A 19789-nucleotide genomic window follows, 5' to 3' on the forward strand; every position below is an offset into this window, starting at 1 on the left:
GTGTAACCACCTGCTGCTTCAGGAATGAATTGTGCCATCAGCCAGAGTGCTTGTACCATAAAATTCAATGAATCCTCCATGAAAAGGGTAGAATCTTAAGGTGACAGACTCCTGCATTTCCACCATTTCCCTGCTTGCTTAAAGACCTGAAACAAAATGGTGGTGCAGAAGCCTAAGTGCATCTAAGGGTTGGTTGGCTGTGCTTTTATCCCACTCACCCATGGGCACCTCCTTTTTGTTCAGCAGGAAGCCCAGCAGCATGGACTGATGCAGACGCAGCAGGGAACAGCAGTGTTCTCATAGCAGTCATCTACAGAACCGAGCAGCTCCATTTGCTCCAACCAAGTCCTGGAAGCCAACCTGCAGCCCAGGCTGCATCCCTCAGGAAGCATCACAAGTCTCCTGGCACTGTGTGGCTGCTATTACATCTACTAAATTTAAGCCAATTCCAGAAGGCTGTAACTTCCAGCACCTACATCTGCCTAAGGAAGCGAAGAAAAAATCCCATTTGGTGGAAATCTTTCCAGGCTTGCAAAGTCTCTCAGCTGGAAAATCCAATTGCATTGAGATCTACATGAATTTTCTACGTTAAAAATGCTTTCACTTTATTTGCATTTTAGTTTCTGGAGAGAGAACTGCAGAAGATCAGAACTTTTGTACTTCACTGGTAGCTGTGAATTGCCCGGATCGCATCCTTGCAGTGCTGTGAGTGTGGAGTACCTCCTGCTGGCATCACTGAGCTTCATCCCCACATTCAGTTCATCAAGCAGGACAGCAAAGCAACCTCATATCTCCAGATGTGAAATGAAGAACTGCATACTTCCTCAGCTAATGGCAAAAACACACTGCCACATCCTTTTCATTCCCAAGGAGAGGCCCCTCCACATCCATCACTCTCACTCCGCTCATAATCAGCACGTCAAAGTTAACCAGTGCTAGAGCACAAGACATAATAAACATTGAATCATGGCATTTGTGTTATCAACTGCATCTCATAACAGCGTAATGACTAGGCCTTCATGATCTACTTAGACTTTGAAGATGTTAATCCAGAATTAAGCTTTTCATTATGGTTAATTTTGATGTATTGGCAATACTCATTAAATGTATTATTATGAAGAGCTCTCGCTTTACAGGATGCCGTGCAACTGACTGCAGTTCCAACCTGCAGTAAACACAGCAAACTGGCAGACACAGAAGGGAATGGGGAACAAAAGGTTGGACTACGTGCCTAACAAAAGCAGAACAATGTGACTGATGGGCAGTGAGAAGAAACCTGCACAACACAGTGCTGCTGCACAGCTGTAGTGCAGTACATGAGCCATTAAACATGTATTTCAGTGCACCTATCCTCAATCACATAAAAACAGCAAAAAAATATGTACATGTTAATGGCAGCAAACTCTACTAGAATGAGTTTGTATCAAGTGACCAAAACAGCGCTGATTTGCTTTGCAGAACATACAGTGATGCTCTTCTAAATAATCAGAGGGATGAATGGCCTGCTGGACAGGCAGTCCTTAAAAAAATAAGGGAGCAGCCTTTCAGACAGCCCCATGGAATGGATTATACAAGGCTTGAACAGTGTAACCCTATTAGTTTCATCAGGTCCCATATAAACAAGGTCAGGATGCGTGTTTAACAGAAGCCCCGTGAAATTTTAATGCTGAGCAATATGTAGTTACATAAACCAACCTTCTCAATGGAATCACTTAATAAGTGGCAAATTTCTCAAAGCCACAGTGGGCGTTTGAAACAGAAGTCCTGACATGAGCTCAGCTACCAAGCATGAGCAGGGATGGTGGTTACCACTCCAATGAGCTGCATGTACACGTGGGCATCTGCAGACATTTGTAAACGAGGAGTTTTTAACTCTTGTTTAATTGTCTGCAAATCCAAGGGAGCTAGACAAGCTCTGGAGACCTGTATTTCTCACTGCAAGACGAAATGACATGGAGCAGGTAAACAGTTCCAGAAGAAACAAAAGGTGACTGATGGATTGAGCCAGCAGAGATTTCATGGGAAATCAGAATTTTAAGACACCTCCTCTGAGTTCTGACATATTTTAACAAAATCTCTCATATGACAGAAATAGGATGTGAACTAGTTCAGCAGGAGGGCAAGATCCAACTCAATGACACAAACACAAAAGCAAGAAGGGAGTGCAAACCTGCAGAGCAAATCCCAACATCCTTGTTGGGATCATTCACAGTGATCACTGACTTGATCATTGACACCAGTAAAACTTGTCCTTAAAACAACAGATGTGAAGACAAACACCCTCTTAAACAAGCTCCTGCCTAAACTCAGGTGCTCTGTTCATTGCAGTACAAAAATGACTTTCAAGATGCTGATATTCACTTTTGAGCCTTGGTTTACCATCACCAGTACAGACACAGACAGAGCCCTACCTGCATGCACACAAAATGAGTAATAGAACTGCTCAGCCCTTATGAGAAGCGAGGGAATGGATATTTCTCCCTTGGGTTGCGTTTAAATGAAAACTGCACAGTAGGAAGTATGTATGAGACCATAGCTAAGTTCAGGCTGCCTTCAGTCACCTGACTGCAGGTAAATCACTGCATTGGCAGCAGACAGTGACATCCAGATTTTAGATGCTGCTTACTTGAAAAAGATAATGTGCTCCAAAAACTAATGCAGCTACCAATAGCAAGGATCTTCCTCTAGAGGAAACCAGCAGCCTAGTTCAAATTCACATGCACTTCTGTACTAATCTGAAACGCCTTCACAAAGAGGGAGGAAAATACACTCTTATCTGCCTTTATTCTCACAAATTGAAATACCACCACAAAAACCATTCAGTATGCATTATTCCAACTGAGAGAATTATAGGAATGAAAGAGAGGAAGAAGATCGTGGTGGTATGTTTGATTGGTGCTTTGTTCATTGTGTCACATCAGATTCTCTTGAAAAAGCTTAAGATGAATGGATGTGTCAGATTGGTGCTGTTTATTGATTCAGCAAACAAACACCAAAGGAAACCAAGCAAACAGGACATATTTCTGCTTGCCTCCAATGGGCAAAATAACTGCAAGAAATCATATTTTGCTTTATTTTTTTTTATTTATTTTGAGTAAGGAATTAATAGCAAAGTGTGGAATGCTAAGAAAAAAAGCTGTAATGAAATGAAAACCAGAAGGAACAACATGGTACGTGGGCCATGGTGCCACCTGGGATTTGACTTTGCTGATAAAATTCGGTAAGAAAAAGATCACCAAAACCTCTGGAAAAAGCAAAAAGAAAAAAGCAATGCAAACTGACTACACTAAAATGCCTTCATGTTGCAAAGGCCTCCAGCGCTGCCTGCAGCACTCAGCTCCTGACACAGAGCACTGCCTCGCTATGCACCAAATGTGGCCAAGATCTTCATCTGCAACTGCAGCAAAGCACAGAGCACCAACAGGAATCAGCAGCACCACAGCACTCGTTGCACAAAGGCATTAATTGCACAAAGGCATTACGTTCCCTACATACACGTCATGGATATGCTGGGAGCGACCAAGGAGAGGTCCCTTTCCTTCTTCCCGGATAATAACTCCACACAAAGCCAAACCTGTGAGACGTGCTTTGGGACAAAAACTGAGACCGGCATATGAATCTTCCATATTTGTTTTTGTAAGAGAACTGTAATCATGAATAGCTCCCTTGTTCATCCTGCAGCATCATGAAGTGTCTGGCCAAGTCCTTCACGAACTGGGGATGGACAGCAAGGAAGCAGAGTTTTTCATTCCAGCACACTGCCCTGTTCATTAATCACACTAACAACGCTGCCGCTAATTACAAGTCTATGAACTCCTCAAAAAAAGAAAAAAAAGAAAAAAGGAAAAACCTCCAATGAGTTTCCTTTGGAGCAGATGTGCAAAGAGTTCATGAGAACATTTTGTACAGCAGCAATCCTTAAAAAGAGAAAACACATTGAGATGACTATGCATGCATTCAGATGAACACTTCATACATGAATAAAGCAGCCTGTACTTCCTAGAGGCTTACATGGCACAGACCTCAGGGACTGCACCATCAGTGAGAACACCCTTCAGTGTTGTCCTAATGATACTGTGCTCCTCATCAGGGAAATAAGGTGTCATGCAAAGAGTCATTCAAATACACACAAATCAATTAGAAACTCCACAGAACTTAATTTCTAAGATTCTAAAGAACTCGGAAGAATTTTGTTTAAAGACAGTAAGATCTCTAAGTTCACACCTACAGATAGACAAGGCACCACCTATAGCAATTAAACCAGAAAACCAAACGTGAATTCCCCACTGAGAAGAGACAGCTGAAGGAACAGAACAAGGGTCCTTTCTTCCCTCAGAGGTCAATGGCTATTTCGTTTCTACACCCGTCACTTTCAAACTCCCATTCTCATCCTCATCCCTGCACTGGGCAGGCAGACCCAGGCTGCTCCTGAAGAGCTCCAACTGCAAAACACTGCTTTGCGTGACTGTAATCACTCAGGAATGCACCTCTCAGCAAAGTGAACTGGATGAAATCAGCTGCTCTCCCCATTAGGAAGAACGAAGCCTGTGTATCGTCCCAGCAATGACCTCTGTCTGCTTCCTGGTAGGCAGCGAGAGCCCCAGTGCTGGAAGGAGGGAGCACTGCTGCTCCAGCAGTCATGGACTTCCTGATGCATTTGGTACAGCAAAGCCATCAGCACTTGGCAGTTACACGAACAGGACTATTATCATAGGATGGTTTGAGTTGGAAGGGACCCTGCAAGGCTGCCCGGTGCCACTCCATGCAGTGCACAGGACACCCACAGCTCCAGCAGTGCTCACAGCCCCGTCCAGCCTGACCTTGGCTGTGTGCAGGGACGGGGCACCACCGCCTCTCTGGGCAACCTGTGCCAGTGCCTCACCGCCCTCAGTGCCAAACCTTCTTCCTTATCTCCAGTCTCAATCTCCCCTCTTGTAGTCTGAAGCCATTTCACCTTCTCCCATCACACAGACCCCACTACAGAGTCTGTCCCTTCCTTCTCACATCCCCTTTAGATACTCACAGGCAAAGACATTTTCACAGTTCGCTCACCATACAAAGAAACGTGAGAGCTTTCCCCTTCATGGAAAAATTCAGCATCATTACATCATTAGTGAGTTACAGCACCAGAATTTCAGCCACCACTGAGGATTCACATGCTTTTATGCTGTTCGCATCAAATGGAATAGATCTCGTCCGCATAATTTTGACTTGTCTTAAAACATGAAAATTTAGTCAAGTGTTTTCTAGGAGGTGATGATCATTTAAATGAATTAAAAATCAAGCAACCACTGCCAAGTAAAGTCTTGGCTCTAACTTTTCCTGGAAGTGCGTTGTGTGGAGGCAGCTGAATTGATGGCTATACAACTCGTGCTGCTGGCATCTGATTATTTCCGTTTTTCTGTTCTTTGGCTGCATATGATAGTTGTGCTTGTACAGGCAGTGTCAGCTGTGTAAAAGGGCATCTGTCCCAAACAGTGTTTTAATGTTCATTTCACATGGAGAGAAACAGTTGAGTTCAAAGACATGCAAACCATTGTCTGAATGCCAGTTATCTACAGCTTTCTGCTAAGGTACAGCGAAAAGAAAGCAACGTGTAATTAAGACAACTTTCCAGTAGAAACAGTTAAAAGACTGCAAAAAACTTCATGTCACAATGGGTGCTGGTAAGAAACAAGCACAGCATTTCTTTTGCAAGCACATCACTGATCAGATAACCTTTATGGGTGGCTTCCAGCTCACACAATTCCATGATTCTGTGATTAGGAGGCTGGTGTTAAAATATTGCCATTACATTATATCATTCTTCATACACATCAGGAATTGCTTGTCTTAGCTTTAACTGCACTCAACTTTGCACTGTCTGATACAGATTTCACTTTGTTTCTGCACGCAGCTGAATTTTACCCCCATCTTCTTCCTGCAGTGAAATGAGTGTGCAGTAATGATAATCAAAGAACGGCTTAGGTTGGACAGATGGACCACAAAGCCAATGGCTCACAGCAACCTGGGCAGCAGTGCCAGCACCTCACCTCCCACTGAGGAAAGGATTGGTTCCTCACATCTAACCCACAGCTCCCCTCTTTCATTTTACAGCCATTCCCCTTTTGTCCTGTCCCTATCAGACTCTGCACACAGTTGCTTCCCCTGCTTCTGAGCTTCCTTCAAGTACTGGCAGGCAGCAATGAGGTCTGCCCACAGCTTTCTCTTCTCCGAGCTGAACAAGCCCAACTCCCTCAGTCTGTCTTCACAGCAGAGGTGCTCCAGCCCTCTGATTACACACCTGACTATTTCTGCTTCTGATACAGTATTCCAAAGTCCCACCAGAACCTACAGGAAGGCACACAACAGAACAGCAGTGTACATACCACACTGATCCTACACACGACATGAGGAAGGGTGAGACCAAGGCAGACTGCATCCCATCTGTGCCACTCCTTGTGGAAAACACCTCCCACGGTCCAGCATCCTGACAAACACTCCAAGGCATCAAAGACACTTGAAAAATATAATGAGCGCATGTAAGATACAGCACCCTTCATTAGCATTGCAAACCTAGTGCTGGTTACAACATGGCTGCAACACAACACAATGGAAGATATCAGAGCTGCAGATCCTTTGCTTATCAGAAACATTTTGTACAATTCCATAACTCTAAAATATGGACTGTTTAAAGAAACATCGCCTTATGGTAAAGCTAACTCCAACTTCTATTCCTATGCACACACGTTAGGAAAGCCAATTAAGTCAGTGAAGAAATTAATTATTAGCTGACACTTTAACACCCTTAGTTAAGATGGCCAGCAAAAAATACTGAGCACTTTGACATTTGTTCTAAGATAAGATCAGTTTTGAAATACCAGATTCAAACCCCGCAGAGATGTAGAGATTTCAGGCATTTACTGTGGTGACAGGACAGGACTTCCATTGGAGCAGAACAGGAGAACCCTGCCCATTTTTCTGACCTCTAAACGAAGCCCTGCCTACACAGGACCAGCACTGACTCCTGAATGATGAGCTGTTTGGGCTCCTGTTGAGACACATCTTCTTCTCTTGATGGAGAACGCTACGCCTTGCTTGTTCTCATGCTGATTCTATTTCCTCAAAAGACAGTTCTGAAGATTTTCTGTGTCAAACAGTAACTGAAAGCTTTACACCACCAACATACAAATAATTAAACATGCACTTCAATAATTTTTCCTTTTGTACCGACTGAAGGGAGGAAAAGCAAACCCAAATAGCAGCTACTACAGCAAGCAAACACCAACGAACAACCGGGAAGCTCCGAAATAGGACAAACTAGGAGGGTTAATTTATAGAGTGAGGTATCTTTCTATTACATAAACACATTAAATCACGTACACAGGAGGATGTGGTGTGAATTGAACCAACCCACAGGTGATTTTGTTATTAGCCATTTCCTCCCGGGACATCCTTTAGTTCATCAGAGATAATGAACCACAATCACAGCTATAAACACTTTTCCATAGAAAAAAAAAAAGAAACAGTGACTGGTTAATGACAGGGTATCTTCTGTGGGAGGCTAATGAACAGCTTAAAAACCCAACACAGACACTTCTCTTACCATTACACTAACAAGGAAATGCACACAATGCTCTGCATCACTCCAATCCCATTAGAGTTCTACTCTTAATCACCTGTTCTATTTCCCCTTTTCCTCCTAAAATTGCTGCAAACTGGCAAAAAACAAAATCTCAAAGTTTGGTAACAGATGGTATGAGAATGTGATATCTGATGTATGCATAAAGCATGGATTTAGTCACTTCTGTCATTTAGTAAAACAACAAAAGCCCTGTGAGAACATGACTTGTTGTTCTGAAATAAAAATTACCACTGTTGAACATTAAATGAGGCTGTATTAGTAAGCGTCCTTCAAACCTGGCAGTCAGATGCAACCGTTCAATCACAGAATCACAGAACGGCCTGGACTGAAAAGGCCCACAGTGCTCATCCATCCCAACCCCCTGCTGTGTGCAGGGTCACCAACCATCAGCCCAGGCTGCCCAGAGCCACATCCAGCCTGGCCTTGAATGCCTGCAGGGATGGGGCATCCACAGCCTCCTTGGGCAACCTGTTCCAGTGCGTCACCACCCTCTGGGTGAAAAATCCGACAGATCAATCCCATATAGAAAACTCCGAATATGAAGTCAAATGCATTTATGGAGTTAGAAATTAACAAGTCAGAAGATAATCACACACTGATCGGTATTTCTGAAGTTTCTTCTTGTTGTTCACACCCATTTGGAGTTTCCTTTCTCTGGAATTCAAGCAGACCTAAAGATCTGCAGCACCTGAAGAGCACCACAAGATCCGGCAGTATGGGAGCACCCCAACACAATGCAGTCACCAATCCCCACTGTGGATGAAGCTCTTCCCCTTGGCCAACACCTCAGGGATGCCTCAAATTGCTGCTTCTGGAAGCTGAGAGCCACGGTTATGTCCCACCAGGCTGCCTGCCTGAACACCCCAACATCAGGTCTTACTCCACCTTCTCATTTATAGGCACTCATAAGGAGCAAAGAGCTCTCCATCTCCTGTTGCTTAGTTCAGCCTGAAACACCTGCCACAGATTTTTAGAGATACTCAGTAAATGAGGAGACTATTTAGTTGGCGAGGTATAAGAAAAAAATCTTAAGTTATTTTACACCAGCTCCAAACTTAATTCTAAATTCACAGACTCTAAGCAGAAATAGCTGCTTGTGTTTTGCCAAAATGTGAAGTCACTTCAATTATAAGCTTTTCCGCAGCCTCTCTCTCAGCTGTAGGACTTTTTCCCCTTTGAAGTACACCTCCCCCTCAATTAAGTTAGGCTTTTCCCCTTGAAGGCCAGTTTTTCCCTTCTCATCTATCAGTCAGCACAAAAAGCCCAGCGCTGCTAAAATTTTGACAGTGCTGGAGTTTCGATTCCTAAGCGATTTCCAGCCAAAGCCTTGTATGAAGTGCTCTGCATCGCATCTTATTCNATAAAACACAGCGCTGCTAAAATTTTGACAGTGCTGGAGTTTCGATTCCTAAGCGATTTCCAGCCAAAGCCTTGTATGAAGTGCTCTGCATCGCATCTTATTCAGTGCTGGGAGCTCAGTGCTAAACAAAGAAACAGCACTGGGAAGCAGTTTGAAGTCAGAGCAGGGACCCACCTGTCCCTCCCCACAGTGCAGCACGCGGCGCAGCTGCCGGCAATGGGCAGCTCCAGCAGCTCGTGCATGAATTGCTTTGCTAGGGATGACATCATGATTTATAACGCAATTTTCTAATTCTAGAGCAGTAATCCATAATGAATCAGACGAGGCTCATATGGGACCTGCTTAGCTTTTAACCGGAAATAATGGCGTTATAACCTCTTCTTATCTTGCAAAGTAAGAAGAAAAAAGAAATGTAACCTCTTATACCAGAAAATGGAAGAAGCAAGTCACAGCTTCAGAGCTGACCCTTTCATCAGATGATAATACATTACAAACAGGAATGATGGGGGAGAAGTGGTTGGTATCCAAGCCTTCCATTAAAAAGAAATGCCTCAATCTATCATTGACATTCATTCTGTTTTTCAGTATTGTTAGGAAAAAAACAAACTGAAACACAAAACCCAGACAAACAAAAGAAAGCCACTGACTTGAAGCAACTCAAACTGAGATCTCAAACATATTCTAATGTAATACCACAGGTCTAGGAATCCTAAGACTCTCAGTGCCATCTCCTCCATGGGCTCATTCCACACTTCAAGTTACCTTTGGATGTTACTGACGCACTTTCCATTTCACAGCCCTGTGGGATGCTCTGGGGACCTTTAGAAGCACGGCCCATCTCAGCAGCATTCAGCTGAACACCCAACATTTTCCTTGAGGACAGATCTCACTGTTCTGTTTTTCTAAGCATGCAAAAAACAAAAAGGTGTGTGGGGGGGAGGGAGGAGGAAGGCATATGCAAAGGCTGCTTCCAAAATTCTTTCCCTTGCAAATTTATGAGCACAGTGTTTTCCATCTGTTTTCAAAGAATGGAAGATAATAAATTACTATTCCACCTTCTGTTCTGGCAGGCAGACCTCGCTCTCGCCCCCGCTGTGTCCCAACCCACCGCCCCCAATGGCCGTCCACACAGAACGAGTCAAACAGACCCAGACACGCTTCGCCAAACTTCCCCTTCTTAGGTTAATTTACAATTGGATCACTGGTGTGTCCAAAGAGCAGCGGGTACCCAGTGCCCTGACCCAGGACAGCAAACAGAGGTGTTCCCACAGCTTGCAGCTCCCCCCAACAGAACAACATTGGTAACAGTGCGCTCATACAGTCCTATCAAAATTGCAAAGTGGTAAACCATATGCTGCAAACAAGCGGCAGATACTGCGAAGAACAGACAAATGGCAGTGGAAAAAGTCACTGGAGAATACGATTATAACCAAGCAGTAATGCATGTTCACAAATTCCAGAAAGAATGTATTCAGTACCATATGCCTGAATAAGACCCAAATAATTAACGCCTCATCAGCTACACGTTTATACTCGGGTTATACTGCCTGAGAGGTCCTTGCACTTTGTTGGAGAAGCTTTTCCTGATATCAGAGAGTGACCAGGCACTGACACAGGCTGCACAAAGGGGTGGTGGGGTCACCACTACTGGAGGTGCTCAGGAACCATGGAGATGGGGTGCTGAGGTCAGTATCGGTGGAAGGATGGACTGGATGATCTTAGAGGTCTTTTTCAACCTTAACGACTCTATGGCTCTAAATGCCCAATGGCCATACATTTCTGTTAAAATAAATGGCATCAAGTGGAAACAAGCAGTGATCTGTATTTTAAAAGCCTGCCATTTTGATGGAAGGAGTCTATGCAGAATGGTGTGCTACAGCTGGTAAAAGATGACTGTAATTAAATATTAGAAGCCAGACTAACGCATGAATCTAGAGTTCAAGGAGAGGAAAAACACACAACTAAAACCAACAAAAAAAATTGAAACATAAATCAGACCCTCTCACAGTGCCTAAAAGATAAATGCCAGAAGGCAGATTCCCAACTGAACAACTCTAACCCCTCCACGTGTATCACAACGGTGCCTTGTCTGATTAAACCACTGTCAGTGCAAACATCTCTACGGATTTTGAAAGACTAACACCCAAATGACATGGCTGTAAGAGCTGCTTAACATGGGAGTAAGATTTGAGGTCCTGAAAACTGATGTAGGATGTTTTCCCTTCATCCCCTCCAACACTGACCAGGCAGAAGGTGGATATTTTCAACAGCAAAATATCACATCTGTCTTGTGTGAAAGAACCGCTTACTTGCCAATCGCTTCTCAGAAAGGAAGAGCAGTTTTCTTTATGGAGGGACAGAGAGCAGAGAAGGACCCACACACACTGCAAACACAACAGCCAGAGCTCTGTCATTCACATACAGATCTGAAGAGAAGCTGCATTTTCCTTCCGTAGCACTCAGTTGAGTTATCCACCATTCTGGATCCTAAGCTAACAGATGCAGAACTACAACACTGCTCAAGGATTCCCCTCAGCTTGGCGGAAAACAAGATTAAATGCAGAAAATAAGTTACTGTTTGGTAGAACAAAGCCTTATTCAGCATTTATTCTCATTGAGCATCCTAAAAATCTCCCTTGCTGGCATGAAACCGGGGTCCATACGAAGCTCACGTATTTACAGTGCCATCAAAGACACTGTTTGATAGGACTGGCAACATAGGAAAAAGACAGAAGTTACTGCACATCCTCCCCAAGCACGAGCTCTAATGAGCGAGCGGACCTTCTGTGCACAAACTGGAGGTGTTCAGTGATGGTACTTGTGGCAGGGTACAAGGCTTTCTTCCTCAGCCAGTTTACCAAAGCAAAGACAAATTTCCCCCAGTCAAGCCACAAACCAACAGCTAAATGAATGAAAGGCAGCTCTCTCCTGATGTCCTTCTAGGAAACTTGCACTCAAGGTTAGCGAGCAGCACACAGCTCAGCCCTCTGATAAAGCTGTTAACTTTGCACAGAGCACGCACAGATCTACAGATCGGCTCAACGTGATACGGAGGATCTCTGCTGAGAACCCTTTGCCTATCAAATAGATGAAAATAGTCATCGTGGCCCTTCTACCCTTTGTGTGGGAAAAAAATATGCTCATGTCATACCCAATGCCCTTCTGCGTCATCACGTTTGAATCATTTTGATGCTCACTAAAGATAGAACCTGGATGATTACAACATGCTGGAAATACTCCTGCCTTCATCCAACCAAGCTTCTGAGTACAGAGATGTCTTGAGATAGAATTATGGAAAGTTAACCTGCCCGCCCACCAAATTCTTCTGATTTACTGACAGCAAAGATGTCAGACCTGTGTGCAGCCAAACACATGGGCTGTTGGTTCAGGACTAATGACGAATTTACCTGCATTCTTCCCCCTGGTGTCACAGAATCCTCTCTCTTTTCTCCTACCATAGTTTTGATGATGTGCTTCAATCCCACTGTTAAATCTCACCCGAAATATCAGTTCATTATTCTACTTCAAAAGCACAGGGTTGTGACGGACACCACATACACAAGGTGAACAGTTATGTGTTAATTATCTCCACGGATTTATTTATAATTATTATTCCAAATGAACTAAAAAATCCCCCATCATAACTCACAGTGTGTTCGTTGCCCCCCAAGAGAAAGCAACTTCACAGAGAGAACAATAAATTAGTGCCATCTAGTGGAGCTCAGAGTGCTAACCTGGCACAGAGCTGTCAAATCACACCTTCCACTACACTGCCCTTAATTTATGACCTCATTTATGAATATCAAAACTTCTCTACAGTAAGTAGATTGAGAATAGAATGGTAGGATGGTTTGAGTTGGAAGGGACCTCAGAGGCTGCCCGGTGCCACTCCGTGCAGTGCACAGGGACACCCACAGCTCCAGCAGTGCTCAGAGCCCCGTCCAGCCCGACCTTGGCTGTGTGCAGGGATGGGGCACCATCGCCTCTCTGGGCAACCTGTGCCACTCCACCCTACTGTAAGTCCAGCTGTAGTACTGCATGTAATCTTTATTAGCGCCAAATAGCTCAGAATGGGTTTGATGTGCAGATAGAGATATCAGCACCTTGCACCCACAAAGTATAAGAAATGTGAGGCTGACCCTCACCCAGTCACCAGCACACAGCAGTGTAGTACAGAAGAAAGCCCCAGCCCATCACAGACCTTTTGCTTTGCTTTCTCTTAACAAAACAATCGGTGACTCCTAAGGAGTTCACATTTATTTAGCAGAAATGTGGAATTCTTGTTAAATGTACATCGAATAAGTAACTGTGGGTACTTTAGGACGCTTCCGGATCTGACACAAAGGCAGGCAGAGATATTTATAGTTCTAATCCATTTAAAGTGCTAAATTCCACGGGAATAAGCAGCACTGCTTTCACTCACCACCTAAACTCACTGCCATCCTTAGGAAGGAGGAGATAAGATAAAGCCATTCACCTGATAAGAAAATATTTTTTTTCCTCTTTTTTTCCCCCTATAATACTACTTACAGGTACTTCTGTACACCCCAACAGATCAACTGCATTCACAAAATAACACACAAACAACACAGGGCCACAACACAGCAGCACACGGCCACGTTTTATTTTCTTGCTGCTGCTGTAACATGACTTTCCTTCCTACACACAGAGCCCAGTGCAAACTGCACCCACAGACCAGGAGCAGACTGAGCTGCAAAAGGATTTGGGAAGCTCCAGAACAGCACTGTACGTCTGCTCCCAGCCTGGAAGCATGTTATACTTCGAAGAGATTATCTCTTGAAAGCACCACAATTGAAGCATGTTTACAGTTGTCTGTTCTTTTGAATTCTGCAGGCTTGTAATAATTTAATAAGTTCCTTGGACAAGCAGCTGTTGATGATATTTAGTGCAGTGGGATACACAAGTGCCTGATGACTGTTTCTCAGTATTAACACATTCCAAAAAACACAAAATCAAGTTCTTGAAAAATGGTAATTAGCCGATACTGTCAGCACACAGTTTGCATTGCAGAGCGGGATGAATGCAGTGAGCGCATTGATAAGTGCTATTTAAACTCTCAGCTACGACGATTTTAAACTGGTTATTAAAGGGCTTTTGAAGTGCACTGAATGCACTGTTTTACCATAGCATTAACCAGCACACCTACATTTCTCACCGTCACAAAAACCACCACAACATCAACCACCTGCCGACCGGACAGCAAAAAAGGGTATTTGCTATTACAGAAGACAACAAGAACAGCAACAGCTCCATCCCTGTCTAACAAAAAGCTCCTTGCAGAAATAAATGACAGCAAATTCACCCCAGCCTAAATATCCCAAGCTGCCATTGCCTCACATTTGGGTGAGAACATTGTGGGATCCAAGGCAGAAGTATCTCATGTTTTCCCACTTACACAAAACTAACTTACTTCCATGTAAGAAAATATGCCCAATTAGTAGATAATTCAAGGATAAGCAAAAGAAAAGAGGTAGCAGAGTCTTTAGCAAGCAGCAGAGCTCAATGTTATTGATTAAACACAAGCATATGGTAACGTCTTTGGGTTCGGAAAGTACAGCAATTACATCAGTTATCTCAGCCACATTTTCTCCCTTTCACAGATGTCTTTATTTCCCTCATTGCCACCAACAGAAACAATGTCAGCAAAGAAATAGATTTGGATTCACCTGTTCCGAAAGCCAAAGCTGTTGGCAGTGCTGCCCGAAACAACCACAGTCACAGACTCAACCTGCAGGCCAATGTGCCTACACATCATGCCACATGTTTTATCTGTGCATCTTCTCATTTAGGATACCAAGTAAAACAGATTGAGAGCCAACACTCACCGAAACCTCCCTAACACAACTCTTCAGACACGCTGGTTCACTTTCAGCTGGTCCTGTGTGGAGCCAGAAGATGAAGGAGCCAGAAGACTTGTGGGCTACTGGCACTGCTGCCCAGAGAGCTGTGGGTGCCCCATCCCTGCAGACACTCAAGGCCAGATGGGATGGGGCCCTGGGCAGCCTGAGCTGGTGGGGGCAGCCCTGCCCATGGCTGGGGGTGGCAATGGGTGGGCTTTGAGGTCCCATCCAATCCAAGCCGTGCTACGATTCTATCGGCTTGATTCCTGGGAGTCCCTTCCAACCTTGGATATTCTACAACTCTGCCATTCTACCATTCCCTGAAGTTCAATTTTCCAAAGTTTGAAGTAAAAACGTCTATTTTTAGAGACTGTCACATAGTTTTCTAGCTTGTGCAAGGATGTCCAGTGTAACAGAAAAGCTTACCTTGCCTGAATTTGCTGACAAAAGACAAAAGGAGAAAAGACAGCAAGACTCGTACGCATCGACCCAACTCTCCTCCAAAGTAACCGTCACAGCAGCCTAAAACCACAGCACCAAAGGAGCAGATCACCCCTAAGACAGCTTGTTATTCCAAAATGTAGGTAACCTGAAGACATTCCCAGCCTTTATACCTTCAGAAGGCCTGGAGGTTTGGTCCGTGCATTCAGAAGGCAGGCACCAAACCTCCTGCTGTTATTTTGGGTCCTGTCTGATAACCCTGAGAGCACACACACGGTGAGCCGAGGGCATCTCCCCCTCTAGAGATGACAGCGCACGCGGAGGAGTCACTCCCCTCTCAACCCTACCCCCAGCACTCAGAAAGCCAGGCCGGCTCCGCATGCAACGCAATGACCAAATGGGACTGTTCTTCTACAAAACACTGCACTAATTCTCCTGCATTCAGTCCTTCCACTTGAATGGAATAAAAACCCTTTTCAGAACAACAATTCCGATTCCCCCCCCCTCTTTTTTCTCAGGCGCACTATGGGACTCCTCAGTGCGTGCACAATGCAAATAAGGCAAACTTCCTTTGAAAGGGTGATTAATATGCAAAGACAGCCCGCGTTTTGTGGGATGCGAAGAACCACCAACGGGCATTTCCAAATTCTGAGGTTTCTTCAATTATTGACACTGTTTATTCTAAACATCAGATTATGCAGCGATACCACACATTAAGACCCAATTACCAACATGATGTAAACAACGCCAAATTGACCGTTCATCTTTTGTATCATATTTAAATGCAGCCATGGATATCCCAGCTATGAAGAAAAAAGATCATTAAATGTTAATGTTTTCCAGCATTTTTCTTTTAAATATAGCAATAAATTCTATAAAACTTGAAATATCTAAAATAATATTTGCCACCTCATTAGAAACTCATGACAGTGATAATTAATTAACACCTGTATGAATACATTACACAACTCCAGAAACCACTTGGAATATTTCTTCCATGGAGACACCAATTTTCACCCATCAGCCAACCATCATTCCATCCACACAACCCATCCCTCCTCTCCTGCAGTCACAGGGTGTGTTCCTGCCATTCCATGCTCCTGGGTCCCTTTGGAGCCACAACGTTGCCTTCCAAAAACCATTCCTGCAGTCTAGATTTCAGCTCGCTCCACTTCCCAAGGTATCTCCTCAAGGCATGGGTTGGACATCACCAACCAAGCGGAGGAAGCTCAGAATCTCACCACCATGCAGAGCTGTATCGCCGTGTCCATCTTCACCCATGGAATAGCCTCCACTTGGCAAATCAAACCACCTCCACTGCACAGTCAAAGAACCACAGGATACCCCAAGCCAAAAGGGACACATTATGTCCACCTAGTCCAACTGGATGTAGTTGGAAGCATCTAAGGACCAAACTCATTAAATCACAACTCTGGTTTTCCGAAGCAATTAGCACTTGCTAAATTGGGTGAACCTTCAGTTGTCAGCCGTTCCCAAAAATAAGCTTTTCCATCAGCAGCTGCCCAGAGATCTGACGTTACCAGGATTAAGGCCATTATTGATGTTCCGCATCTGTCCAAACAACAGCTTCACACAAGTATCTGCAGTAAACACACTGCATGTGATAAAACAAAAGCAACCTCAGACAGCCAAGCCCATACATACCCCATTCCCCAGACATGCCACAACCAAAGCTGTCTGCTCAGTTCTGTCGCTCTCAAACACATCAGCATCTCTGCTCACAGCCCAGCACAGTTCAGCACAAGCTTTTCTCTCATCTCTCATGGAAGGTTTGGGAGCTGCAGGTCTGACTACTGCACGGACTGCCATTATCTGCCCTCTTAGATACAATGAAAACCATCAGACTTGGACTATAAGTGGGGAAAATCAAGTATTTTAACATACAGTTTTGCCTTACTTTATACCTGGGAATAGTTGACTCCTTTCAGGTGCCCATATCGTACACTGAAAATGACTCCAAAATCCCAATCCAGCCCTCAGACAACAACTGCTCTGCTATATCTGCCCACCTTCCATATCTCTATGAGGTACAAAGTCAGGAAAACAAAGACAAGACCTTTTCATTCCACCTGGATAAAGCTGACACGGCCCTACTTTTCCCAACAGCCCCCTGGATAAAAGCTATGACACATCGCCAAAGAACAGCTTCTCCCCAATCTGCTTCTGCATGCACTTCCATTAACTTCAGAGCATCTCCTGCTATTCGCAAGCTCCGGGTTAGAGGAACAACAAAATCATACATTCTCTACACAAATGATCACAGCAGATGTGTTAAATAACGAGCAAAACGCAGGACGACCTTTTAAACGAGGAAATAAAGCGTGCTTTTGTCTCTTACTGAGGCTTTTCTCTGCTCCTCGCAGACTGATGGCAGCAGATGCGGCGCTCCTTCCTCCTTCCCCCACCGATTGGTTCTGCTCTCTGACAGCCGGTCACGGCAAACCCACGGCGATGGCAAACAAAAAGCACCAACCGACCCAACGAAACGTCGCCACCACCACAAACACTCAACCCCAAATCTCACGGCAAGGAAGGAATCGCTGCTTCCCAGTGGCAAGAAGGTCTGGCTGTAAAATGTGCTCCTGGAGATGAGCCGAGGAGCGAAGGCACTTCCAGCCTGGAGAGCAGCCACAATCTCTAACACTTAAACACCGGGTATTCATTCACTTACTGCTATATTAAGTGTCTTTTAAGAAACAACAACCCAGACCCATGCCAGCCAGGACTTCTGCGTAGGTCAAGAGGAGAAGGTTCACATAAAAGACTATTATTTATGAAACCCTCGGGATGTAAATGAAAGGAGCCGAGCCATCTGCTGGACCTATAAATCAAGTTCTACGTTACGGGAGAATATCCCTTCAATGTAGCAGTGCATTAAACCATCCCTACGCCAACGGGAATACACAGCACGGCATCACAGCGCGGGGAGGACGGTGCCAGCCCGAAGCATCCCATAACAGAGCGCCGGATGGACGGGCTATGGCTGCCTTCACCACCAGCAGCACCGCCGCTTTGTTCTGGCTTTTTAATATTTTATTTGGGTTCGGGATTCACCATTTTCTGCAGCTTTAGCAGCCCAGTCCCAGCTGCGCGGCTCCCCAGGCACCGTCTCTGCATTCGTAATTACTATTATTGGATAAACACGCGCAGGAGCGGGGCAGCAAACGATGCTGGGCGTCAGAGATTGGGGGGGTGTGGAGGGGGATTTGGGGGGTGGTATCCACCGCGCGGGGGCTCCATGCGCTCGGTACGCGCTCCGGGCGGGGCGGCTCCGGCAGCAGCTCCCGCTGCACCTGCCCGGCCCCGGGGCCGCGCCCATCCCCCGGGGGTCGCGGGGCCGTTGGCGACCCGGGGGCCGCTCCCGCCCGGCGTTGATTGGCCGCCGCCGACCCCTCCCCTCCCTCTCGGGCTGCGCTGCTCGTGCACGGCGCGCGCCCCTCGCACGCTCCCGCGCCGCCGCCCCGCGCCCCCCCGCCGCGTCCCGGCCGCGTTCCCCGCCGCAGCCGCAGCCGCCCCGCTCCGCCGCTCGCCTTTTTTCCTCCTTATTCCCCGCAGCCGCTCTTTGATCGCAGCCGCATCCCGCGCGGTCGCATCCTTCCCCGCGCAACCTCATCTCCCGCACCCGCATCCCGTTCCTCGGGATCGCATCCCTTCCCTTACGATCACACCCCTCGCGATCGCATCCTCCGCCTCGCAACCGCGTCTCGTACAACCGCATCCCTTCCCTCGCATCCCTTCCCTCGCACCGCATCCCTCGCACCGCATCCTTTCCCGTGCGGTCGCGCCCCTTCCCGTGCCATCGCACCCCGCACTGCCGCTCCCCCCGCCGCTCACAATGCGCCCGTGGCGGCCGCACCCGCCGCCCATTGTCTGCGCTCCCGCAGCCCCCCCCGGCCCGGGGCTCCCCCCGCCCCGCAGCCCCCGCCCGCAGCCGGCATCGCCCCGCCGGTACCTGCGGCTCCGAGCAAAAACAACGTCCAGGGCAACGCGGCGGCGGGCAGCATCGCAGCCGGCGGGGTGGGGTGGGCGAGAGGGGCCGCTCCGAAATAGCCGTTCCTTGCGGGCGGAGCACCACGCGGCCCTCCGGATGGATCTTCCCGTTTTTGCCCCGCGTCCCCTTCGCGCCGCTCCGCTCCGCTCCGCGCGTGTCCCCGCTCCGCCCGCTGCGCCCCGGCCGCCTCCCGGCGCCGCCGCCGTGACTGACAGCGCCGCAGCACCGCGCGGATCCCTGCGCGCCGCTCTCTGGTGCGGGCGGGCACCGCCGTGTCCTTCCGCCCGCGCCCGCCTCAAATAGGCCGTGCCGGTGGGCGCTGGCGGCCGCCCGCAAAACGCGGCGCGGAGCGGAGCGGGGCGTGTGCCGGGCTGTGCCGGGCTGTGATGCGGAGGGGGGGAAACGCGCCGAGCTGATCGCCGTCACGACGAGCAAAGTAACGCGGATCAGTTGCTCGATGACCGTTTCCATCGTTAATGCTGTGTGAGCAG

The 19789-nt window shown here is 46.6% G+C and overlaps 1 protein-coding gene across 13 annotated transcripts in view; it reads right to left on the minus strand.

Moving 5' to 3' along the window:
- NCAM1 (neural cell adhesion molecule 1) overlaps positions 1–19502 on the minus strand; it is a 74281-nt gene extending 54779 nt beyond the window's left edge. For 2 of the 13 annotated variants that reach the window (XM_015884030.2, XM_015884032.2), the window contains exon 1: positions 19260–19502. In XM_015884030.2, the coding sequence (XP_015739516.1) occupies positions 19260–19311 (52 nt within the window). In that variant the 5' untranslated portion in view covers positions 19312–19502. The remainder of the gene's footprint in view (positions 1–19259) is intronic. The other 11 variants (XM_015884029.2, XM_015884028.2, XM_015884038.2 and 8 more) reach the window with 9 other exon arrangements.
- Positions 19503–19789: the final 287 nt, after the last annotated feature.

This window comes from Coturnix japonica, chromosome 24, assembly GCF_001577835.2.
Source record: "Coturnix japonica isolate 7356 chromosome 24, Coturnix japonica 2.1, whole genome shotgun sequence".
Classification (NCBI taxonomy): domain Eukaryota; kingdom Metazoa; phylum Chordata; class Aves; order Galliformes; family Phasianidae; genus Coturnix; species Coturnix japonica.